This window comes from Cyclopterus lumpus, chromosome 7, assembly GCF_009769545.1.
Source record: "Cyclopterus lumpus isolate fCycLum1 chromosome 7, fCycLum1.pri, whole genome shotgun sequence".
Lineage (NCBI taxonomy): Eukaryota > Metazoa > Chordata > Actinopteri > Perciformes > Cyclopteridae > Cyclopterus > Cyclopterus lumpus.
In genome coordinates this window covers 9,591,025-9,618,498 of record NC_046972.1, presented here as the reverse complement: position 1 = coordinate 9,618,498, position 27,474 = coordinate 9,591,025, and the positions used below count along the sequence as shown (strand labels likewise).

Genomic DNA, 27,474 nt, shown 5'->3' with positions numbered 1-27,474 from the left:
CCTTCAATGTTGAGCTTGGGGGTAAATTTAATTTTCAATACCCATTCATATCATTCTAGTTCCTATATATTCCCATTGGTTTTTTTTTTTCCTGCTACTGCATGCATATTGTATTCATTGTTCTCTCCATTAATCTAAATATGTGCGTGCGTGTGCGTGTGCGTATGTGTGTGTGTGTGTGTGTGTGTGTGTGTGTGTGTGTGTGTGTGTGTGTGTGTGTGTGTGAGAGAGAGAGAGACAGGTGCTCTCCTTGGGGAGCTCTCTTGGCCAGAACAGAGTAAGGATATTAATATAGGATATGTGCCTGTGCACCTGCAGACTGTGACAAAGACCACACATGCATGCAAACAAATACAGGCATCCCCCTCCCCTTCCACACACACACAGACACACACACACACATACACACACAAAAACAAACGACATTGGGAGGAAATGGGAGATTCCATTACACAATATCTCTGCATTTCATTGGCTCTCTGACAGATGGTCAAACAATATAATTTCAGCAAGAAACCATGTCAGAGCAAGTTATTAAGGTGTCGATGTCATTTAATTTATTTATCGAGACGAAATGCCAACAAGTTTTGTGTAATTGTAAATTTTATTTATTTATGTTTTGGGTCATCAGTCTGAAGATGTTATCTTGGGCTCCGGGAACCTGTGACATTTGGTAGGCAAACCAATAAATCAGTTGAAAAATAAATAGTAAATGGATATATCAATGATGAAAAATAATTGTTAGATGCAGCCGGAGGTTTTAATTTCACTCCATGTTGGGCAGCATCAGTACTGTCCCTGGAGTACTGCTGCACTACTGTATGTTATCACAAGTGTTTAGACAGTTGGGCAGTAAATACTGCTCTAATGGCACTGAACTTTCTCACGCACGCACACACACACACACACAGACACACACACACACCTTGGTCCCGTTGTCCTCTTCCCCAGGGAGCTGTGATCTCCATTCTCTCCTGCTGGCTGCTGCAATGACTGTGGGGTCCCGAGGTCTTCCAGATAAGACCGCAGGGGTTTTTGTAAAGGCAAGCTTGACTTTCAGAGCACAGGAAGGAAGGATGAATAACCCGGAGGAAAGGAGGAGAGTAGGGAGGGAGGTCGAATGAAACTCCAAACCACCTGCACATCTGATAAGGCAGCGCGCACTAAGGTGAGCGTAAAAGAGAAGGTTAGCAGGGAAATGTCAATAAGCGCCCAGAGAGAAGAGAGTCGGGGGGGGGAGGCTGAGAGGAGAGAAAGTGAGTGGGAAATGTAGACAGGGAAAAGAGAAAACACGGAATCTATCAAAGAAAGATCATGCAACACAAAATATGAGAGGCTGATGGGAACAAAGAGAAATGATGAATGAATTATCAATGAAAGAAGGACTACAGCCGCATTGAATAGGTGATCTTTGACACAACACAATGCTGCTTTGAAATGGAGAAGTTCACAATCATCGTAAAACACCAAAAAGATTTACACCCACCACGCTCGCCAAAAGCCTCCCGACTGAAATGCGTTGTAGTTTCTGCTCATTGACGTATCGAGCGGTTATGACAAAGGAAGTGTGGGGGACCTCAGGTAGCTCTGTGTGGAACCATTGATTTCCACTGTCCACATAAGGCCGTTGATTGATAGGGCAGCGCTGGAGTCATTAGATACATTCTCCACCAGCATCTGAATGCACACGCACTCCCAAGAGCTCGGAGCAAGAGGAAGGGAGAGGCAGAATGAGGTGAAACATGTCTGCAAAGTTTAAAATGCAACACCTAAATCCACAAAATGATTGAAGTCTCGTGCTGTTGCGTGTCCTGTGAATAGTGGAGGTACAGCGTGAATTAAAGTTTGTGATAAATGACACAAGAAAACCATTTGGCTTGAAGATGTTCTCTGACAACTACCACTCTCTTCATCTGGCCTGACCCTGCGCCCCGTTGTCATAAGATCACTATTTATGGAGGTGGCGTGAACCCGAGGCCAAGGTGGAGGGCTTATTTTACAGATCTTGCCATAAAACGGTCAGCTTGAAAATATGAGAGACTTGGCAGGGGGACTTGACTACCTTTAGGATCCTATTGCAGATTGCCAGTTTTAACTGGGGATGGACAGGATGTGCTCCAAGGGGAGATACGCAGGGGGAAAAAAGACACAATGACACACTGAATCACCCAGACAGATGTTGACAGACACACAGGTCCTGTAGCAGTATGTTGGTGGAGGAAGTGGTACGCTCGCTCTGCACTTTATGGGCCAGTGTCTTAAGTATTTGATTTGTTGTCAATTTTGATTTACACTATCAAAAAGTGTATGGGAAAAAATCGGTTGAGACAAAAACATTTATTAGAAAAACATTGTTGTTGTTTTCTTTACTTTCGTACTTTAGTTCACAATCAGCAGCCCCGCTGTGTTTTCTCCTCATTTTTGTCGACATTCTCTTTTGCTAATTTGTGATCTTGTTGCTGTGTTTGTAAACTGCAGTGGTCACTGGAAACACGACAACATGCATGCAGACCTGAAAGTCCCCTTAAAGGTCACTTAAAACTCATCTTCTTTTATAAAAGTATCCTGTTCTTTTCTTTTTGAAACTATAATATAATGTGTGGCTGTGTCGTCGTTTGCTACTCTTTCAAAATGGTCTCTCACAGTGCAGCTACAACATCGCTTTGAGCCATTTACAGTATATCTGTAACGAATCCCCTCCCCTAAACTATACTGTGCTGAACCGTCAGGAAACGCTCTCATTCTCTCAGATGTCTCTTTTATAACTTTCTTCTTTTGCCACAAAAACATCTCACTGTTAAAAGGAAGAAATTAGCCTAAAGTTGATTTAAATAGTGATCGAGCCAGAGGGCCATCTTGGCCTCTCAGTTGGAAAATATTACCTTTTAAGAGGGATAAGTCAGGATTTGAGATTTTCCTCAAGGAGAGAGCAACTGTTTACATATGAAGACAATGTACACTGGAACTGGGTAGAAATAGTGGAACGTTTTTATAAAGCGCTGCAAAATTGGAATATTTGTTTTGTGAATGAGACAAGGTTTCTGACTCCATCATGAATCCCAAACCACTCTGTAGCCATAAGGCCTCTGAATGTGTCTTTGTGAGTGGATACTCATGCAAACACACACACACACACACACACACACACACACACGCGTACACCCACACAAGCTAGATGTCCATTTTGCCTTGCAGATGATCTTAAATTGCATATCATTTCTAAACATCTCCCAATGGGACTTTTCATCAAATGCTATCCCAAACACACACATACACACACAAGCACACACAACCATTTATCTGTTAATTTGTAAATATGTATCTTTATCTTTAAGCTTTTGCTGTAGGCTTTCCAGCTGGTGTTATTCAGTAGCTCTCAATTTCAAAGTGGTGATTTGGCATGATCACTTTTATCTGATGTAATATAGCATACTTCTGACTTTGTAATGTAGCATACTAGGAAGCGTATGTTACTCTACCTGATCAGGAAATTAACCTCAGATTGGATTTACTGCCTTCCTACACTCTGTACGATGATTGTTTTGTCATAACATATGCAAATCCTGTGCTACCTATAGACTCTGTGTAGGCATTCCCAAGTTATCATTCAGCTCTTCTTTTATTAAAACGTGATCCACAGGGGAGATAAAGCATGCATGCTGTAAGGCCTCAGAGAATTTTAATTGAAGGAACTTTCCAAAAAGTCTGACCCAAGAGGCAAAATATCGAGAGTAGATGCACAGGCAAACATCACAACATATTACATCTGACAGACTGCGACTTTAATGCCTTGTTTTAGGATTATGACATGCAGGCAGAGTGTTCGAGTGTGTGTGTGTGTGTGTGTGTGTGTGTGTGTGTGTGTGTGTGTGTGTTGAAACTAAAGTTTAAAAGTTAACAGCTCAGTGTTGAGGCTAAGCGATCCCATTCCCCCACAGTATCACACACTTATGTGCACACCCGAGATTACAATCCAAATTGTGTGACTTGTTGGCCTTTTCTCCTCGATGAAGCATTCTACGGATCAGCGAGCCCATCATTCTACTGCTCCTCCTCTTTGCTCAAATCTCAGCAATATATTTGACATGTAACATCAATAATCTCATTTATTTCTGTGCCCCCCCCCCCCCCCCCCCCCCCCCCCCCCCCCCCCCCCCCCCCCCCCCCCCCCCCCCCCCCCCCCCCCCCCCCCCCCCATTCTACTCACTCCCATTCTCTTATCTGTGTTTGCAGGAAATGTGAGCCACGCAGCATTCGATAAAAAACAATTTTTTGCACCATTGATCCCACTTTTATTTCCTCCTCCTGGTCCTCCTCTATGAACATTTTATTTCTGGAGGTTTGTTGTTAAACAATGAAGTAAATGATAGGAAAAGACTGCTTTTTAGAAAGAGCAGCGGGGAAAAGAAAGACTGTGACGACTCGTACTCGGATTAAAGAATCATCGTGGAGAAACACACCATGGGCATTCAGATAGTCTACGTTCCACACACGCACACACACACACACACACACACACACACACACACACACATCACATGTATAGTGTGCTTGTTTGTGTGCTTACAGGAATGAGAGAGTCTGTGCACATCTGTTCGTGTCTGTGTTTCCATGTGGACACTGAGTAGAGGAACCATGCAGGCTCAGCGGGTGCCACTTTCAGCTCCCTTCACCACAGTGCCACAGATCAATATAGCTGAAGTCACCAACCTCCACGCACCCGGCCTCTGTAATCATTCCCTACAATGTGTTCTGCTTCATTCCCTCCATCGGCCAGGTTGTTGTTTATCCTATTATAGCCCTAATTGCCATGCTTATGGTAACCTTTCTTCAGCTTGCTACCCCCTGCACTAAACTAATGGGTAATGGCACAGGAGGGCTAATGCAACCAAGCTAATTTGGCTAGGCTTATATGCCCACATGGACACTTCAGTCTAGCACAATGCCCACGTCCATCATTCCTACTGTTTTTTTCTCTCTCTCTCTCTCTTTCTCTATGTGGCTTTCCTAGCATTAGCACTGTGCGCTGTGTGACTCGGGAGCAGGTTGCAACTAATGAGTTACCTCAAAGGTCTCAGTGCGATTGCTTTTTAATTAGTGTCACGGTGCTAAGTGTCCCACATGGATCCTTCCCAAGCCCCCTTTCTTGTCATCCATCACCCACTCCTTTTGTTTGCCTTTCATTTACATATATGCACCGGCCCCAAATTAGCGAGTGGCTCGTTAATTGCACATGTGTGGAAGTAAATGAACGCTGGTATGGTGGGGTGGAGGTGCAGTCAACATGTTTACTTCCTATATACCCCCAAGGACCACTGGGCTCCAGCACACGGGGAGGTCATAGTGAATACGCCCCTCGGGCTAAAAAGATCTATTGTGCTGTTTGGAGTAATTAGTAGAACTAACAAGCTCAAGCCCACATTAATAGAGATATACTGTACATAGACACACACACACACACAGGCCTACAAACACATGCAGAAGTTATACATAAATGAATTCCATTGCATTCATTTTATTGTGTGCATGTGAAAATGCATGTTCATGGTGCCTTCAAGTACTAAAAGAGTTAGAAAAAGACAAACGCAGTTGCTGTAACTGACTGAAATGTTGTTTAGCTGCCTTCAGAAAGAGTTTTCCCTCATGTCAGTAAATTAAAATATCTTTTATTGACTTTTTTTAAAGTCTATCAAATTAAGCTGGCTATGGTTGTATTGACTCCCGTTGGCTAAACTGATCGATAGTAGGTCAATAATAGATAATGATGTCTAAGTGCTGACCGATGGAAGACAAGCAGCACCTTAAGTGTCCCCAGTGTTATTGATTATAGTCAAACAGCCTCATAGATCAGCTTCTATTTACTGGTATCAATTGTATTCATTTGTTGGGTGAAAACCCTGAATCTCCAGGGACTTGGTTAAAAAATGAGAGAAAAAAGAGAGTTTCACGTTTATCTTGATTAAATTGAAAAAATAAAATAGTTATAGTATATAATAGTATAATAGTAAAATCCCAATTTGTTTACCACTTTTTCACAATCTGCGACAGAGTGGAAATTATTTTGTCTTCTAATAAACTGTAGGTTCAAGGTGAAATTCATTATTAGTGACCCAAATGCAAACAAAAATCAAAACATATCTGTTTTCACTTTCAAATTGATTACAATGTCCTTGAATACATAGATTAACGCAAGACTACAATTTAGGTTATTTATCTAATGCATTTGAAAAGTGTTAACATCAGCGCAAACAAAAAGACAGGGTTTGAATGAAGGGTTTTCATATACGTGTTTAAATGTATTTTATGTATATATTTGTATCTACGTGTTATTTCCCTGATGACAAATATTATTGATTTGACTGTTTTTATAACTAAATAAAATAGGATGTAAGCATGTGAATTATCACGTGTAAGCAATGTAAAGTTCTTGCTTCTTGCTATGATCTCTCTAATGTACATATATATATGAGTCGCTTTTTGAACAAAATACATTTCATGTATTTTTAATCAGCCAACCTTCAAACAGCCCAATGTGTATTCTCAGGAGAATAACAGTAATACCGTGTTGTGTCCTTATTTTTCCGTTTGACGTCTTGTCCACATGACAGTATCCAACAGCTTCACTGTGTGAGGTATATTGTTGTGTTTGTTCCCGATGTTGATTGGCCAATTATGCCTGATTGTGTTCCTTGAGGGAAGCGTTCAGCAAGCGTAGTTAGTGAATGGCCAAATCATGCCTTAGCTTTTAGTGTGACCGTGGGGAGCCCAGGGCCAATCCAAAAAGTTTTTTGGGTCTTTGCAAAGCCACAAGTAAGTTGTAGTGACAGCATTATTAATCAAAGGATAGCTTGAAAGTCATTGTTATTTGCTAGTGTGACTTTAATGGAGACTTGGATGCCGTGGGCCGTTTGACTTTTAATGAGAAGTTTCCAGGTGGGAGTTAAAGTTGGAATTGCGCCCTTTCTCTGTCCTTTATGACCCCTCTGTACCCTGCCCAACTCTGCATATCGGACTGTGAGTGCATGCTGTAGCTCTGATATCACCTATTTCTCCTGCACAGAGTTAAATAATATATAACTGTACACTAGGTTGTATTATACATACACACATTAAACCCCCAAAGTCCATGCATATGTACTGTATGCCATTGCAAACATATTTACTGTGTGCCCATTCAGAGTGGTTATCCTCTGCATCGTTAGCAAACCTCATAATTATAATGCAACTGTGAAACATAAGAGCACAACATGGAAAGCTGGAGTGTATTAAATAACTAAGTCTTATGTGCATTAATCTGCTCTTTAGCTCAGTTTGATGATGGACTGCAGCCTCTGTTCTTATGCCACATGGTATTAGGAGACGTTAGATATGCTGCATGCATCAAGTCTCTAATGCTGGTTGGCTCTGTGCAGTGCAGATGAATGGAGTGGAAAGCTCACCAGCAGCTACAGACAGTGTGTGTGTGTGTGTGTGTGTGTGTGTGTGTGTGTGTGTGTGTGTGTGTGTGTGTGTGTGTGTGTGTGTGTGTGTGTGTGTGTGTGCCTGTGAATATGTGTGCTTGATGAGCTGTAAAGAAAAGGATGTAGTCTGACATGCTTGAAGCATTAATAGAGCAATATGTTGTGTCACACCCAGTAATCCTCTTCCGTCTCCTCACTCTGTGTGTATGTTTCTGCGTCTGTGTGTGTGTGCGTGTGTGTGCGTGTGTGTGCGTCTGTGTGTGTGTGTGTGTGTGTGATTGATGACACTACTAATGGTGCGTCTAAACACTGGCAGCCCAGTTATCTCTTATCTGACAGGGGGAGAAGGCTTGTGTCAACAGCTGCTCCTCCTCCTCATTTATCTCTCTTTGTCCTTTCGGCCTTTCTTCCTCCTACCCTTGCTTCTTTCTCACAAATTAAAAGCCCACGCAGCTTATTGTCATGTATGATTGCTGATAACTATTTTTCAGTTTTGAAACTATTAAATATATCAATATATTGCTCATCCTAACAAATGCCATATACACTTACCTAAAGTCCAACAAAGAATCAATGCAATTGTTTAATTGACAAATCATTTATGCTTTTCCCGGAGATTTCTTGTTGTCGCCCATTCATCTCCACTCCCCTGCGTTTTTTTTCTTTGAGCCATAGGAGATAGGAAGGCACTCAAGCCTCCTTGCGCAGCTCCACCATGGGCCTCAATCACCTTAATGCGCCCATTTAGCCATTTGCTTCTCTGAGGGGGGCCCATATCCATCCTTCCCTCCATATATCCCGTCATACATTAAAGGGCAGATTGATAGCCATCAGCCAGGCCTTGGCCACTGACACACTCTTAATATTGTGTCTAACACAAACCAGATGGCTGCAGGGCTCTTCTGCAACATACACACACACACACACACACACACACACACGATGCACTCACTCACTGCTACCCCCAGCCTCTTCCTCCGTTTCCCTCTCTCAGGAGAGGGGATGAGCGTTCTTAATTAAAAGTTGGATATATGGGCCTCTTGGTGGAGGTGGTCAAGCGGGATCCATTACCTGCACATCTGGGCCCTCCAGAAAAAGAGTTAGGGTGAGGGCTTAAGATGACGAGAAGGGGGATGGGGTCCCGGGTTTGCGGTGAGTCTGTCTGTGCAGAATCCTGACTTAAAAAATTAAGGAAAGGAAAGAAAAAGGAAGAAGTGGTTATGGAGGTTTGAGCATGAGGTGGTAGCTGCAAGAGCTAAAGCTAGTGCTGAGCCCGGCAGAGGCCAGAAGGTGCGAGCCATGATCTCAATAGCTGTATTGTGTTCACACTTGGACTGGGGCCAAAAGCCCTGTGAAATATCAGAGCAGAATGAGGGAGAGAGAAGTGTGGAAATGAAACAATGGTTTACACAACAGTGAAATACGTCTTTTCCTGCTTCTCGCCAGCAGGCCCAACACGAAGAGTACGTTTTTATTGGTCCTCCTGTCCTGGCTAGTCTCAGCCCGTTAGGGCAGCGGAGGGGAGGGCCAGGCCTACACATGTGTGTAGACAGACATAGAGGCACACTCAGATAGACAGACCTGAGTTCAGCAGCCACACACAGAGCACAGATGAGAACACACACATTAAATTATCCTTTGGTTGAGATGAGAATAACCAGATATTCTTCTAATCCTGTTCGAGGAGAGTAACACGTCTTATAGCATCACGCATGCCTTCGTGGCTACAGCTAATCCTTCTGGGCAGAGCACCCCTCCTCACATCCGCCTGACAGAGCAGAGTTAGAGTGTCTTTTGTTTCTTGTTCTTTCCTCCATTACAAAAAAGAAGAAGAGGGGTGAACTTTTTTAATACATTAAAGGGATACAATTATGTCACATCATTAATCAATAAGGCTGTCTTTTTTGGCAGTTATTGTTAGTTATTTGTACATTTTACAATTATTTATAAAAGGGTAAAATAAAATATCAAAGTGTTCAGTTATCCTACTTATAACACACTTTTAACACACAGACAAGGTTCTTCTTTACCCGTAAATCATACAAAAGTGCATTTCCACCTTTTAACGTAATTCAATGTACTTCATTCAACACATATCCACATTCTGTTTATCATCTTCAAAAAGTCTTCTGAAAATAGACTTTACAAAATCACCTTGATGAGGTTTTTGTTTTTGTTGAGCCATTCACGTCTTTTTTTCTAAATGTTTGATTCTGGAGTAAATGCTTTATTTTTGGGTCATCAGACTGAGGAATAAGGTCTGGCCACTCGCTCCAGGTGAGGAGGTGAAGGAGGAGAGGAGGAGGAGGAGGAGAGGAGGAGGACAGAGGAGGTGGTGAGAGCAGAAAGAGGAGTCTGGTTGTTAGAGTAAACAAGGGTTCTGCTCAGATGGTTCCAATAAGTCCTAGGCCTGCAGCCACACGGGGGTTCTGCCACATGCTGTCCTGGCCAGCTGCTGCTTTTTTTACCGGCACTACTTTACTTCAAAATGCAGTTTTTTGGCAATTTGAGCTCTTAAATTCAAACCTCCTGCAAAAGCCCAGGTGGACTATGGGTGATGAGGATGTGAGAATAACTGAGGAAGTCGGATAGACAAGTGAGTGTCTATCCATCTCCTTCTGGTTCTCTCCAACTTAAATGCCGGTTTAAAAGTGTACTCATATCGGCTCAGCTCTCTGCCACCTCATTAATCCTGTAACACACAAGTCCCCACACTTTATACAATGCGGGGAACAAATGACATTCCACCAAACAATTACATTTAAAAGAGATGGAAACATCTTCTGTTTTGTGTCAGTCTCCTTCTCTGAGATTCAAGGAACGAGTTAGTTGGTCAGATGAATGAGGCCAACTTTGATTTGATACTGAGCAGGAACTGACATGTAGAGGGAAAAAGTCTCTTTCTGTTCATGTTGGAAACCCCTGTTGTCTGGTTTAGATCACTGGAAATATGATTGTAAATGAATAGTTTTTCACTGCGTTTCTATGTCTCATTATCTGCTTCTCTGTTCCTTCATCTTTCCCCATTGTATTGCAAAAATAAATGTTGTTGAAGGAAGTATTCCTTTATTTAGGTGTTAATAAATAATTGATGGTGTTACGTGCTCTATACATTTGTACCAAGCACCACTTCCCTATTTGTGTTAGCACAGTTCCAGGAATTGTCCCATTTCATGTTTCACTTCCGATGTCAGTCGATAGAGTGGAGGTCAAGTTTTGTCAGTGTTGAATACCAGCTTCCTCTCCTTATTATTATTTGCCCTTTTTCTTGGCATAGATGCATTGTACTTGATTGATGTAGTTGCTTTGCTTGAGCACAGGAAGTTTTATTTTATATACCTGTATTACATCTACTATTTGAGAACTTAGAAAAGAGAAAGCAATAATAGCTGATATGCATTGCATCCTTACATTTCGAGATGCATATGTTGATGTTTCTTTGCGTAAATATTTCAGGTTTTAAATTCCAGGATGGCTTGTTGAAATGTATAGATTCTTGGTTTGAAATACAACAAGTGTGCACTACGATGATGCAAACCCATGCATGCACATGCACATACACACATCCTTTCTCTAGATAATACCTTCAAACGTTGGCTCCTCCGACATGGAACCCATAAATGGGTTTCATTGAGATTGTTCCATAGTTTTGCAATGAAGGACTCATTTTGTCATCATTGTTAAAAACTCATAACGACCCTACATATAGTGACTGTACATACATGTAGCTACTCAGTATGCACATGTGTGTTTGTAGGTTCTGTGTGTGTGGACTCTGGAGTCCAGCCCAGCAGCACCATCAAACGCTAGTCCTTGTAGCCAATAAACAACCACTTCGCTCACTGTGCGTTGCTTTTCAGCCAATAAACACATTTACTAACGCTGCCTCCTTCTCAGTTAATATCCAACTTTTTTACTCACTTTGTTCTCTTCTTGAGCCTGTTAACAATTATTTAAAAATGTGATAAATGTTCTTCATGGATCGTATGATTTCTTTGACAGAGGCCAGTATGAGAAAATGTTTCCTCAGTCTGCCTCTTACTGAGTTCAATGTGTGTGCTCCTGTTTGTCACACACATAAGTCTTGCTGTTAGCCTTCAGACTGCACAGACAGAGTGTGTGACCCTGATGTACTGTTCATATATTTCCCCATTTACACTGCACCTGCTTCACTATAATGAGCCAATATATCTGCTCACTAATTGCCCTAAATACATATCATAAAGCTTGGCCTGTAAAAGGCTGTCCGACAGTAAAACAGACATAGCATGATGGTAACCTCTGTGCACACACACACACACACATACACACACACGCACACACACACATGTACACTTGTAACACATCACATATACATAAAAAACACACATGTACACAGGCAAAGAGACATGCACATAAGCACACACGCTCAGTAGACTCAACACATATAAGATGGCATGCACACGTACAGACACACTTCCACACACTCATCCAGCCTTTTAACAAGGGGCCGTAAATAACACAAAGCCATTTCATTAACGAGGTCCAGCCTGAAAACCCACTGCCTCTCTTCTTTTAAAGTGTGCACACTTCCTGTTTAAAGTTACACTAACCTGGCAACCCAGCACATGGCAACCTGCTCATTCAGATGAGCTGCAGGGGTTGTGGAGGTGGACATGGTGGCGTGATGCTAAAAATAACACAGTGTAAATATGTATGTAATATATACACACAAATACATAGACACTGGTTGCACACGTGAAAAGCTCTTCTCAACACATTACGGAATTTGAATTTGAAAAACGCTTATTGATAGATTATAAAAGCACAATAGATGTCTGCAGCTGGAAAGAAAAGGAGACGAGAGCGAAGAACATATGTAGCTGCTGGCAATACGATACAAAGTCATTCTGATGGGTAAGTAAACGGAATAAATCAAATGTGTTTAATGTCTTCCAAATTAAATTATATTTATTTTGTATTGCCCAAAATAACAAATCACAAATTTGCCTCAGAGGGCTTTACAGTCTGAACACACTGTCCCAGGACCCTTGCATCGGAACAGAAAGAAACCTTAGAGAGAGCAACAGAGGAGGGTCCCTCTGCCAGGATGGACAGACATGTAATATATGTCATGTGTACAGAATTAACAACTTAAAACAGACCTACAATGCATTCAATGCAAATTATTCATATAATGAGAGTACCAAGCAGAATAATGTGTGAACATTTACAACTAATATTAATAACAGCAGCAGTGGATATAGTAAAATAATAATGATAACAAAATCCGTAATGGTATCAGTAATGTGACTAATAATGATAATGATAGTAGCAGTGGATGTCACACGATCACAATCCATGGAAAGAGTCCGGGGAAGAATCAACTTTAGTAATGTTCATTAATGGGACATGAGTTCATCCAGAAGGAGATAGAGAAGAGCAGAGAGGAGCTCAGTGTATCCTAAGATGTCCCCCACATTCTAGGCCCATAGCAGCATATCTAGGGGCTAGACCAGGGTAAACCTGAGTCAAACCTAACTATAAACCTGAGCCAGCCCTAACTATAAGTGTTATCAAAGAGGAAAGTCTTAAGTCTATTCTTAAATGAGGTGACTGTGTCTGCCTCCCGGACTGAAAGTGGAAGCTGGTTCCATAAAAGAGGAGCTTGATAACTGAAGGCTCTGGCTCCCATCCTACTTTGTAGGACTCTAGGAACCACAAGTAGCCCTGTATTCAGTAAGCGCAGCTCTCTAGTGGGGCAATATGGTACTATAAGCTCCTTAAAATATGATGGTGCCTCACCAATTAGGGCTGTGTCAGTGAGGAGAAGGATTTTAAATTCAATTTGTGATTTTACAGGGAGCCAGTGGTAATACGGGAGCAATATAATCTCTTTTCTTAGTTTTTGTTTTGGATCAACTGGAGAGGTTTAAGAGACTTATTAGAGCAGCCTGATAATAAGGAATGGCAGTAATCTAGTCAAAGAGTAACACATGAATGAACACATTTTTCTGCACCGCTTTGAGACAGAATTTGCAATGTTTTGGAGGTGAAAAAGATAGTCCTTGTGTTTTATCTGTCCGTTTAAGGACATACAGTAACTCAGAGATTATTGATGTGTGGAACTCCCTGACTAACTTTGGTGTGCATGGAGGATTTAATTGTTTACACAAACTGAGCTACATTGAAGGACCGTGGTACATGACCTGTTAGTAAAGACGGATTGATCATATTTAGCAATGAGGTGCCCACTAGAGGTAAAACCTCTTTAATTCATAACATTTTCAAATGAAATCATGATCATAAATCTCCAACTCGAAACTCGTTTTCCCACCTGCATGAGAACTGTTGTTCAAGTCCTCCTGAAAAGGGGAAAGTCGGCAGGGTCAAACTTAAACAAAATGAGATTTGACTTTACAATGATTTTGTGAGTGTGGGAGATGGACACTGGAACTTTTCACATGCAGTTTTTTAAGTGTGGCACATGCACACTCACCACAAATGATAGCTCTGTGACGGCGACTGCAGAGACGCTGATTTAAGAGAAGCAAGTTGGGTCATTAGTGAGCCGAGCCACATTCTGACACTCACAATGCATGTAGACAGACAGACACACACACACACACACACTCTCTCTCTCTCTCTCTACAACCCAGATGGCTTTTACAAGGCCCCAGGCCCTCCCCGGCCTGCCTGCCTGGTTTTTAATTATGTCGATGGCTGCCCGGCCCAGATAAAATGGGTCACATTTAACACGCCTTCACTCACCTTCACACACATCACACATCCACTCACACACAGCAAACACACACGCCAACACCTTGCATACATATTACTAGTGATACGACTAATGCTCACACACAGTACAGTAGTTTTCACTTGTGCCTTAATAAATATGTGATGTTCAACACAAGGCTCTTGTCTCAATTAAAGGATGTGTGTTTGTGTGTGTGTGTGTATGTGTGTGTGTGTGTGTGTGTGTGTGTGTGTGTGTGTGTGTGTGCATGTGTGTGTGTTTGGATTTACAACCTGTTTCCTCTTTAGCTGTCATTAGACTGCCAGACATGGCTACACAGGTGTACTATTACCAGCATCAGTAATTGGCCTTACACGCACACACATACACACTCATCCACACACATCCAGACACACACTTTATTTTTAAAGGTCCAATCTATACTCACCGTATGGCTCCTCTTGATGAAACACTTTGGCTCTGCTACTGATTGTCTTCATTTGGACTCAACATATTTTTGCTAGAAATAGTTGAATCCTTCATTTCGATCAAAGGATTCATTTATGGATTCCAGTTGTTTGATTTAAATGATCAAATATGTGTCTTAAGTGTGTCATTATATAACTTCATCAACAGAATGTGAAGAAGTTACAGCTTTGACATCATGTCAAAGACATCTATTTATTGTGTAAATGTGTATGCAACTTGTACCTTTAGTGTCTGTGGCGTCCAGTCTGGCAAAGAAGAAGAAGAGCTCTCCGAGGGCTTGTTAATCACAAGGGTCCGTGTATGTTTTGATCATTTGTTTATAGCATCAAATCCAACTTTTTCAATTTCGTCCTCCCCGGAGAGTGTGCGGCAACTCCGGGTGACAGACCTTTAGTTAGCGGAGCTGTGGGAAGTCAGATTTAGCCGGTGCAAACAACTGTGTACAGCAGCATCAGAAAGTGTGCTGATCGGCGATGAGTTGGGTGGGGACCAGGTCGTGGGGAGGACCAACGACCTGGTCTTCTTTTTTTAATATATATATATGACTGATGACTGCCTAAGTGTGTGTATGGACCCAATAGAGGGGAAAAGGATGTTTGGACATTTGAATATCATTTGAATACTATTTGAATTTAGCTGAACAAACAAAGTCTTCTACATTAGACAGTTACTTTTGGTACTAAATAGTGTGCAGGTGTTTTGGTGTATTTCTTTTTTACAGTACATGCATGGAACGTCAGGTATGAGGAGATGTTGTGGTGGTGACACAAAGAAAGAATGAGTTATGCTTGACAAATACTGTCAACTTTACTATCAGAAAAGTGCTGAATTTTTCGCTGGATTGACAAATGTTAAATTCATATTTCATATGATTTCAATTCAATTTTGAATGAACTGAGATGAGCTGAAACCTTAACATGAAATATATCAACTCTCCTGCATCTGTTCTGGTGTGCGGTTTCACGTCAGTTTTGCCATTTCTGCAATTCTTGAACAATGTGTGCGTAGCAGGCTTGCATGTATTTTGCATGCTGTTTTCTATTGGCTCAACATTTTGTTTTGTTTTAAATGATGTTCAGAAATAATTTCAACAACTGTGATTACCACATATTTCAAACCCGTAAAAAAGCTTGAGTGCAGTATGGGAGATGTGTTGTTTGTAGAAAGAAATGACACGTTCTAAATAAAGTTGCCAACTAATTTCATCAACAGACTAAGAAATAAGAGGCATCTGAGTGCAATAAGAAATCAAGAATTAAGAGTTGGACACTTTAATCAGTTTGTGATTACAACTTTTCTCTTTCATCTTACTCTTCACAACCCCCACTCACCCCCGCACCCTCCATCGTCACCCACAGTGGGCTGAAGTTAATAGAATAAGACTAATCTCTTTCTCTCTATTTCTTTCCATCTTTTATTCTCTGTCTTTTCCCTTCCTGGTCTAAGAGAGGCTTTACTGACAGGACGCCTTGTGTGCATGTCCACCTCTCACCTCCACGCACACACTCGCACACAAACGTGGACAGACACACACACTCATTTAGACTGTTGAGTGATGTGGCAGGGTAGGGTCATCTCTGCAGGCCCCCATCCATCACACACAGGCCAGGCACACATACACATGCATGTGAATGTGCACAAACACATGGGAGGCTGTGAGGATCTGTAATCTTTCAGCCGCTTTATTAGTCTGCTCGTGTGTGTGTGTGTGTGTGTGTGTGTGTGTGTGTGTGTGTGTGTGTGCGTGTAAAGGGACCTCCCAACTGGAAACAGACCCGTTTCCAGAAAGGATACACACTCTCACACACACTTCTTTATGTCTTGTTAGTCTTCCTGCACCTTAATTTGCAACACATCTAACAGCCAGCTCCGCAGCCCACTTCACAGCCACTCAATCTGTCACTGTCACTGCTCTGTTTCCATGGCTGGCCCTCTCGTCAGAGTGAAACAAAGCGTGTGTTTGTGCGTGCATGTAAGTCTTACTCTGATTACCATTTTTATATTGTGTTTTGTACAGCTGCTTCGAGAGATAGCACTCCAGGCTTCCCCCTAGCTGCTTCAAGGAGAAGTTCATGTAACCCCCCTTGTCTTTCTCTACATTTTCACATATTCTTGAAAAAGATAGATTAAAAACCAAAGCCATAAAGAAAGGCAATATGTCCCTTGTTCTTTGCTCGTTCTCTTTAAAACAACTTTTTTTCATTCGTTGGCCGCTTCCGCGGACCATGAGTAAGTGGAACCAGGGGAGAGTCAACCTGCTCTTTACATTTGTCACTTTCCTGTTTTCCACAGGCGGCAAAAATCTTCAATGCAGAGCAATCTTTCAGCAAAATTTGGTTGAAAAACCGTCTCCTTTTCTCTGTGCTTACTATCTGGATCCAACACGGGAAAGCTCTTTAGATTTTCACATCGATGGATGGCCGTTGTTGCTCGTCTTGATACCCTCCGATGTGAAAAAGGCAAAGCAATATCACTGATCAATACTGATCACTGATTTATCAATCCAATGAAGCATTAAATACAAACAAAACACAACTTTGGGCTATTTTCCAACATGGAGGACATGTATAGACACGTCAGAATGAAGTTGCTACAATTTTAAAGTTTTGAAAGTCACAGGCACATATAAAAAATACATGTAAACTCGTGTGTGTTCACACATTGAAACCCGGGGCAGTGCAACAAAGCACTAAGATCACACTTCATAAAAATATTCCCGTAGAAACACACAATAACATATAAGTCGGCTTCTATCTCCGTCTCACATCAAAATCATAATCACCACTGCGCTTTGAGCTGCCTTTTCTATGTTCTGCCCTCCGTCAAACAAAAAATAATATGTGCCTTGTCACCAACATCTATCCGTACAAGCAATGTTCCTCTAATAATTCAGCCCTGCACGCCACACACATCCATCAGATATAACTGGCGGTGGAGAGGGCATGCCGAGACATCCATTAAAGGTTCCTAGCTGTCAAAGGTTCCCCTTTGTGTTGTGAGGAGCGATATAAGTGTTGTGCTCTTATCAGAGCTTCCTGTGGAGTTTGCTCTGCATCCTCTCCACTCAGAACCGCTTCTCTTTCAGTGAAGTCTCATTGTGTCTTCGTGCGCCTGCTTCTGTTGGTACGTGTGTGTGTGTGTGTCTTTGTGTGTGTGTTTGTGTGTGTGTCTGCTCTCATGCGTGTCATTTTTTGACGCTGCTTAATAAAAAAAGTCATAGGTTAAAATGTTTTTTTGGGGTAGAATATCTGTGATTTAGAAGGGAATGAAAGTATGAATAACTAATAAATGTTTTCTCTTTAATGTTATAATTCTCTTACGGCATTTTATTTCCATGGGTTTTGCCATAATTTGTACCAGGTAATAATAACATTGTACTCTCTGGTGAGACACCAACAAAGGAACTCTGCTGAAATGTTCACAATAATCCTTCAGTACACAAAGAAACTGTGCGCTCACAACTACAACAAGTTCAGAAGGTCAAAATTGAACCAGGAAATGTGACAGATGTTTACAATGGGCAGTTTGGGTAATAACATACTTACTGTTGGCCTTCATTACCGCTTCCAAATAAGTGTGTCTAACTTTGGGGTTTGTTTAAACTAGTTTCATTGTAGGATTGCCGGTGTTTATTGCCCTATCAAAAATATTTTAACAACTGTGCCATATTCTCAGATTGCAGTAATTAACATGGTGAATTTAGTTATTTCTGATAGGAATGATTGCCAGAACTACAAAAACGATCAAAAGTTTTAATTGTGGAGAGGTGGAAGGAGGTCGTCAGGGACGACTGCAGGGGATCAGTAAATTGGCATTGTTATGCCCAAATGAACAGAAACCGAGTCAATGCAAGGTGGTTATAGACATTAGTTGTTAAAGCATTATTACAAAATGTAACTATTAAAACAGCATTCCTGATATCTTTAGTGTCACAGTTCCTGTTTCTATCCTCTAAAACTTAAACGGAAAACTTGAATTGCCCGGTTTGCTTTGTTTTGTTGAAACCCTTTCCTTTGCTCGTGGAGTTGTTGCTTTACGCCCGGGTCCTCCTCCCCGGTGACGTAGAAAGAAAGGTAAATAAACAAACAATCAGCCGTGGGCTTGTTCTGTCTCTCCTTCTCTGTTGCACCTCATTTGAAGCCTTATAAATCAGGCTTCCACCCGGAGACAGGGTGTTAGCAGGCCTCCCAGACAACACACACACACACACACACACACACACATGTTCCCATACAAAAACACACAGCACGCAGGTCTGCAGCTCATTAAGCCTCTGATCAGACCCTTGAGTGTGTGTGTGTGTGTGTGTGTGTGTGTGTGTGTGTAGGAGGAGGGGGTTACCAAAATGCATGTGTATGAATGCTACCATATCCAATATGTCGGCATGGTAGTATTCATACATGTGTGGGTCAGTCCGTGCACTGTCGTGCTTCCCCACCTCCCTTCACACACCTATTCCCCATAAAACAATAAATAATCCCACCTTGACTCCACCTGGATTTCAGTTTTTCATGTGTTCATAAAACATGTACGATACCTGTCGCAGCTCCCCGGCAGTAACCTGACAAGTGCACTCTGACTCCTCGGCCTGCAGAAAAAATAGTAGGTGTTAGGAGGCGGTACGCCTGGTAAGTTTTCAGTGACTGTTTTCACACATAAAATAAAAACCTGGATTCGATTCAAGCAGATTGTTTAAGTTGTAAACTGGAAGCAGAAGAGGCAAAAGCTGTACATGTGGAGTGAGGAATGGATAAGATTGCAATTTTATTCAGAAGCTCTTCCCCAGGACATTATCTCATTATTTGCTTCTGAATATCTCAGTGTGAATTACAGAAAATACATAACAGGAACTGATTTGTACAACCGGTCTGTTTTGCCACTCTCACAATCAGCAAAAGCATTAACATAAGCAGTAGTCTCAGTTTTCATTTTTTATTTCCTTCCCTAACTGGCATTGTTATTTTACAACCGGCACATTTAGTGAGGAGGATAAACACCTCGGCTCAAAAGTAGAAACATTTCTGTAACCTCAAGATGTTCACTCAACTAAGCGCTCGTGCATTTGCCTGAAACGGTTGCAGTATTTGTACTAACGAGCACATGGCAGTTTGTCCACACCTCCAACCAGACCCTTTACATATTTACTCACCGAATTTGGCACCTGCACCCCCACCCACAAAAATACACCTTCTGCAAGCGCTCACCCAAACAACAAGAACATGACCATTCACACTTTACGAGCTGGGAAAAAAGAAACCACGAACATGCCTTTTAGCGAGGTTCACGAACTTTGCACATCTAAAAACGTCACAGGGTTTGTTGGTTCTTCTCCATCACACCCCAATTTCCTACAGCAGACATTTGACTGTGATTAGGAGCGCAGAGTCAAGCTAGAGGTCAGCTCTGAACTCGGGGCCCGGGCTGATTGGGAGTTGTAATTAGAGGAGTTGCTCTGTCTCTGGCCAGTTCTCCCCTGAGGATTCACACAGGCTCAGTATCACATGCGATGCTGCTGCGAAATCGGAGCTTCACCCCCCGGCCAGGTCGAGAGGGTGGGCCTAGGGGTTTCAGCCGAGCTGCCCCCAAATTCATAAGAACTGCCGAAGTTCGTCACACTTGCACACCAGTACACGCAGAAATGCACTCAAAGGAGCAAAGAGTAGAAAGCAACATTGATGGCCTTTTAAAAGGTATGGAATCTCTTCGCAGTCAGCAATTGTTGTCTAATGTCTGCTCCTTTGGGAAATTCTCATCCTCTCATTGTCATTATTCATAATTTACAATTGTGGGAAGAATGAGGTTTTATATGCTGAAAGCATTGTTACTCCTTCCTGGTTTTCCCCTCGCTTTGTGCTGCGCAGTAAACCCCTCTTCCCTTCTTCTCCTCTTCTTCCTCTTCCTCCTCCACGTCTATCTCCATCATTCTCTGTTAAAGCGGGTAACATGAAACGCGCTCTTAGAGTCTCAGGGGGGCGTCGGGGTTACAAAGGGTGATCAATATGTGCCAGAGAAAGTCTTTAGCCAAGAAGCCACAGTTTGTCCAGTCCCTCCTCCTCTCTCATCCTTTCCCTCTTTCCTCTCCTTGCTGTTGGGCATTGACAAGGTTCGGTGATCCTAACATCAACTGACATGTTGCCTGTGCGTCTTAAAGTTGACTGACAGACTCAAACTCCTGGAGCAGCTTTCCGAGGCCCTGATTAGACGGAGCGCATTTTGCAGGTTGAAAACACGAGGCGCACCTCACTGCCTTTGTTTTGTTGCGGACATAGCGTAGTCTTTTCGCTTTAATTGTTGCTAGGCCACCACCAAATTAGTGCTAACGTTAGCATAATACAAACCATGAACTGTATGCTACCTAATTGTTGATAGTACAGTTTAAATTAATGAAAACAACATCCTCAAAATCTCGAGTGCCACACTAATTTGCCTCCAGGCCTGCTGTTTTGTGTTCAGACCATTGTAACTGCGTTCGGTAAAGTCCTTTAGCTCCGGGTAGCCAGCAAAACTCACCAAAATGAGAAAAAAACGCTTGGTGCATCAAGCATAAAAAAGCAAAACTATAGCAGCACGCAAAAGGGCCTCAGGCTGTCTGATCAGGGCCTTGAAAATTGCATTTTTAACTCGCAATAACCTCAGAAAAAGTAATTTCTAGAAATACTCCAAGTGATTTGATAGCTGACGATAGCCTCTTGTTTTGTCCTTGTAATAATATCTGACCTGATGCTCTCTAACAGGTGGTGGATGACATGGGCAACGTCAAGTTTGCGCTGCACACGGGGCCGGATGCCGCCAGCAGCAGCTGGCTCAAATACGTCCGCTCTGCCCCGTCATTTGAGGAGCAGAACCTCGCCGCCTGTCACCTCACCGGAGACCAGGTGAGTGACATGACAGACATGCCCTGGTTGGATTTGTGATCGAGATATGAGCACCGTGTTGTCGGCGAGAGGCAAAAAGGGGTGGGGTCATTCTTTCCCATCGGCTGAGATTTACCACTGTATGGATATGTGTGTTTGCATGCGTATGTGTGTGTTTACAATTTGGTAGCAAACCGGTAGCTACGATCTGTCTGTGGCTGGGCCTGTTGCCAGTGCTCTCTCTCTCTCTCTCTCTCTCTCTCTCTCTCTCTCCCTCTCTCTCCCTCTCTCTCCCCCCCCCCCTCTCTCTCTCTCCCCTCTCTCTCCCTCTCTCTCCCTCTCTCTCCCCCCCTCTCTCTCTCTCTCTCTCCTCTCTCTCTCCCTCTCTCTCTGCAGAAGCCTAGGTAAGGCATGGGATACTTTTGGAAAGATGCCACACCAGTGCCCATAAAAACCCAACTGCTTAACTAGGCCCTAATCCCAACCCCTTGCAATGTGTGTGCCACTACTTACTGCTGCAATATATTAGCATATTTCTATTTGTATTTATCCTGCAGAAGTTGGGGTTTTCTTCTGTTTTGCTTTTCTGACAGTTCAATTCACTTCGGACTATTATGATAACTAACATGTACTGCGATGTACAAAAGAGATACCTCAAAAGAAGAATGAGAATGACTTGTCAGTTCAAAACAAAGACAATGAACCAAACCATGAAAACATGATGGAGGTAGACAGTAGCCAAATGCATCCATATGACTTGCCTGTGTGTTTCAACATTCCTGTCACTCCACCCTTATTTGTTTCCTAATCCCTGCCTACATGGCTCTTTCCCCCTCCTGCCTCGGTCTCTAGCCGCCTGTTCATCGCTGTCTTTGTCTCCTTTCTCTGTCCTCATGTCTTGATCTGCCACCTGTCACTCTGTCACACCGGAGGGACAGGCTAGTGTGTCCATTTAAGCTTCAGACATTAAGCCTGACCGATAGAGAGAAAGAGAGCTTGGACCAAGAGAGAGAGGGAACACACAGGGGCCTCCGAGATTGACAAGCACCAATTGGCTGGCAACACCAACCCGCCTAATCCTTTTAAGATTTTCACATCAGTGCCCCCTGCCACTGCCACACAATGTCAAAGAAAGAATCAGGGCACCGGCGAAAATTGTGGAGAATTATCAGACCCAGAGAGGCCACGTGCATGATTGTTTTTTGATGTGTTTTGCAGTTATTTGTACTTAGCGAACAGCTTTGCTTTTGTTTGCCTGACCAGTTGCTTGGTGTAGTGGCTCACAGGTATGACCCTATCATTTATTTACTAGTACACACACAGTCACATACGTACACAGCCACTCAGTGCTAAAATGTATAATTTAACAGACTATTCAGTGATTTTTCTTCTTTTTTTATCATCATGCACAATGCATGAGTTTATGGAAATATGTGCACATGGGGCAAATTCAAATGCGGGAAGTAACCTTCTAAAAGAAAGTGGATAATTTATTTGTTTGTCATAAATGATGTAAGATGAACAAATGTTTGCAAGATCATGCATAATTTAGATATTTATGGTCATGCAATCATTTAGTTGTATTCTATATTTTTGTTTTAATATACATCAGGTGCAATAAATGTGCACTGGACAATTTAGAATTGCTTTTGGCTTTTTTATAAGCATTCCAATAAAAGACATTTGTGTGTGTGTGTGTGTGTGTGTGTGTGTGTGTGTGTGTGTGTGTGTGTGTGTGTGTGTTTCAGAAAGGTGTACTAGTGTAGGCATTTACAGATGGCCATATTATTGTGTGTTCTTCTTAATCATTCATCAAACACACACACATTTCCAGTAACTGTTCTCACTTAGTCCTGCTTGCAATTTCCTCTGAGGTCAATATTCCTTAAATGAGGCCAAGCAGTGTGTGTGTGTGTGTGTGTGTGTGTGTGTGTGTGTGTGTGTGTGTGTGTGTGTGTGTATGTGCGCGCTTGTGTGTGTGTGTGTGTGTGTGTGTTCTTAAATGAAGCACATTCTTTTCTTTCTGTTAGTTTAATTCAGCATCTTCGGATGGTCTCACAACACAATCAAATAAATGAGCTGAGTGAATGCTCCATGAGCACTGGAGGTGTCAGTTTTTATATAGACTGACAAACAATGAGATCAGAGAGGAGGTGAGTTACACATTATCTTGACCTGGGGCAAAGACAGCATCTTCAAAAGATGACACAAGCTGCTTTATCTTCAATATTGAACTTTATCCTTCGATATTGAGTAAGGCAATCATGGATATGCTACATTTTCAGAGAAGTAACACCTACGGTTTCTTTGCATTTTACACATGGACAAAGTATATGTGGGTCGGAACAGTATGCTGACCAGTGTGGGCCTATGGTATGGAAGAATACATGGGGTATGTAAATTGCCATTACAGTGTGCATCTCTGCATGTGGGTGTCTACCCCTGTTAAATAGTTCCCAACAATCACCCAAAACCAGTGCATAAGTGAGGCCATTCAGTGGTTCGAAGGCCAAGTCGCATATAGTGAAGGAAAGAGAGAGAGCACAAGGGGTTGAGTGTGTGTGTGTGGGTGTGTGTGTGTGTGTGTGCGTGTTGGGTGGGTAGTTGATGGGGGTTTGAAGAGAAGATGAACCTTGTCCACCTTCTTGTCAGTCCTTCATCTTTTGTGTTTTGGAGTGGAGGCCTTTTTCGACATTGTGTGTGTGTGTGTGTGTGTGTGTGTGTGTGTGTGTGTGTGTGTGTGTGTGTGTGTGTGTTTGTGTGTGTGTGTTTGTGTATGTGTGTGTGTTCGAGGCCACAGTGGGGGATTATTGCGGGCCCTGCGGCTGGCATTGATCGATGAGGCATCTGTCCCCTGAACACTGGACAGAGATGGAAAGAGGTCAAGACAGATCTGCGCGTGCAGGCCTTACTGTAGAATACAAACAAACAAACAAAGATTCAGAAAATATTCCAAATGCGGCAGACATTTTAATATTTATTAGGAATGTAATAATAATATCGTCATTTATACACTGTCTCATTGAAAAGAAAAAGAAATGTAATATTTGCTGATATATATATTTTACCTATCGTCCTGTCATAATGATGAGGAAGATATTAACATTCATTAACGAATGATGAAGTCATTTAAAAATATTTAGAATAAATAAATATATATTACATACAAATAGGGAAATTACTTAAATAGCATAATGCGTTGTTGTTATAGTTAATTCACGTGTTTTATCTTCGTGTCTCATGTATTGAACGTTCTTTTTTCTTTGTTTTTTTCCCCGCTCCACATTTCATTACGAAAATCCAAATAATTGTATGAATAATGAATAGCTTTTGAAAATAATGTGTGGATGGTGAATAAAAAAATAAAACGGCCTTTTATTTTTCGCAAGGTGTATTAAAATATCACCTTTAAGCCTCCCACTTTAAATTAGGCCTACTAGTCTGACCACGAATGGATCCAAACTTGACCTCGGAGTCGTAAAGAAGTGCTCTCTGCGGAGGCGCAAGGCATATCTGGGAGAAATTGAACGAAATAATGGTTCTGCATTTTAATCAAACTTAATTCACGTTCATCAGAAGAAGAAGAAAAATGCCGACGACGGCGAAACATGTGTGTGCTTATGTCCGCGTGCGTGTCCTTTCCCCGTGCGTTTTGAGAGTGATAGATGGACCGATAGAGTGAGTGCAAGTCTGTCAGGTGGCTTTATCCATTATTTACATCAATAACAGATTTATCAAGCGACGGCTGGGATCGGGGATGCGGGGAGGGGTCTGCGCCGCAGAGCCCTCAATCCTTTTGGCTGGAGATAAGACGAGGAGGAGTGGCCGGCGGGTAACCGAGAGAGCACCGAGGGGCAACAGGGAATCACTAATGAGAGAGAGAGTGAGGCTCAGAAAGAGCGAGAGAGAGAGCGAGAGAGAGAGAGAGAGAGAGAGAGAGGGAGAGGGGGGCTCATCATCATCAAAGACGCGCTCGCTGACTAGATTAGAGAGGAGCCCAGCAGAGGAGCGTCGGGCTTCATCCAGCCACAGGGAGAGAGATCACCGACCGTCAGCCGCGCGCGACCTCCTCTCACCGGCCCTGTCCGCTCCAGCGCCCCGCGACCTCCTCCGGTAGCCCGACTATGGGTTGTGTCGCCAACTCCACCGGGACCGACGTGCTCCTGCAACTGGAGGCTCTCCGCAGCGCCGCGCAACTTTCGCAACTCCTCCGTCTCTCGGAGAAAAGAAAGGTCAGACCGAAACAACGCCGAGAGGCTGCCGCGGCCACTGCGTGCAGTCCAATTGTTGTAAATACTTAGCCTGTATTAATACGAATTACAATTGCTATTGTTATAAAACGCGATATTTTCATTGATTTTAGGCCTTTGCTCCTTCTCGTTTTAAGAGCGCTAAGTCTTGGAAGTTAGTTTCACCGGCCTCTCTCCGTTTGTGTGTGTGTGTGTGGGTGTGTGTGTGTGTGGGGGGGGTGGGGGGGGGGGCGGGGTATGTGTGTGTGCGCGCGCGCGCGCGCGTACGTGTGTGTGATCTGCCTTCCTTGTCGTGACGACATCGTTCAGTTGGTGCAGAGCGCCCCCATGTGTTGAGAGATCACAACTTCTGTGCTGCTGCTGTGGTTTATTGGGACGCATGGAAGCAGCTGTGAGAATATTGTTTCGATTAGGAAATTATTCACGTTAATCATGGTCCATTTTAATGACTTTTCTTTAGACTGAGCTCTAACTGTAAACTTAGTTTGGTGAACGGATTTTCGAGATGTGCGATAGATACTTGAATCAGGCCTCGGCCTCGAATATGCATGGCCATTATTTATAATTCTTCAGTTTTCCTTGTCTTTACATCTATTCCGAAAAAAAACAACCTCATAATCCAGCAGTAATTTCTGCCTGATCACACAAGTTAAATTACCTTGATCAAATACATATCTGTGTGCCGTTAAAGACCCGATATGTCCCGGTGTGCTGCAGATGTAAATGACAAATGCAACCGAGCAGCTGAGCTGTTCGATGTTTATTTTCGTTTTTTCACCTCTCTTTCTGACTGTTCACAATTATTACAGCTGTATTTGCATCGTGTGGATTTATTCTGCATTTTCACTCTTTTTAAAAAATATTTGAGTAATTATTCGTGAAAGAACGCAACCCTATTTTAGTTTTATTTGAAGTGACTCTTTCGGAAGCGACATTTTATTTAAAATAAATTCTATTCGTTTAGTTTATTTTTAGCTTATACACTTTGAGTGTATGCAGAAGAAAACACACCGTTGTCTAGTATCATAAAATAACCCCTGACGGCGAGACTTTTATGCCGACAAATAATTTGTGAAATATTGCAAACAAAATATGTTTCCATAACTCTTTCTGGATAATGTATCTTTTTTTAGACATGCATGGCGTCTTCATTTCTTAATAACGACCATGTTAATATGCTTATATGATCAATGCCAGCAGCAGGTCCTTTCTTTTACCTGCATGCGATCATTAATATGTCGGGGTCCAGGCTTATTAATTCCACGTTGACCTTAAGTTAAAGTCTCCCTCTATCTCTCTCTCTCCCCTCAGATTTATTATAAAGCTGTCCGGGACATTGAAGCAGGGGAGGAGCTCCTCGTTTATATGAAGGACGGCATTTTCCCCGAAGGATCCATGGCACCCAACCTCCAAGGTAAGATTAATGCGCGTCATTAGCGCACGTTTTAAACAAACTCCAACCTGCATCCTGTGCTGCTTTCACGGCCAACACACTTCATAACCTCGCTAATGTGACACCATCTCTCTCTCTTTCTCTCTCTCTCTCTCTCTCTCTCTCTCTCTCTCTCTCTCTCTCTCTCTCTCTCTCTCTCTCTCTCTCTCTCTCTCTCTCTCTCTCTCTCTCTCTCTCTCTCTCTCTCTCTCACTCCAAGTTTCTTTCTTCCTCAAGAAATGTGAATTATTCGAATCATACATTTTCAGGA

General features: G+C 42.5%; 1 protein-coding gene across 1 annotated transcript in view; it reads left to right on the top strand.

The window, feature by feature from the left end:
• prdm16 (PR domain containing 16) overlaps positions 1 to 27,474 on the top strand; it is an 82,039-nt gene that overhangs the window by 36,599 nt on the left and 17,966 nt on the right. Inside the window, 2 exon segments of the mRNA XM_034538236.1 lie at positions 21,402 to 21,542; positions 27,083 to 27,185. Coding sequence (XP_034394127.1) covers positions 21,414 to 21,542; positions 27,083 to 27,185 — 232 coding nt within the window. The 5' untranslated portion in view covers positions 21,402 to 21,413.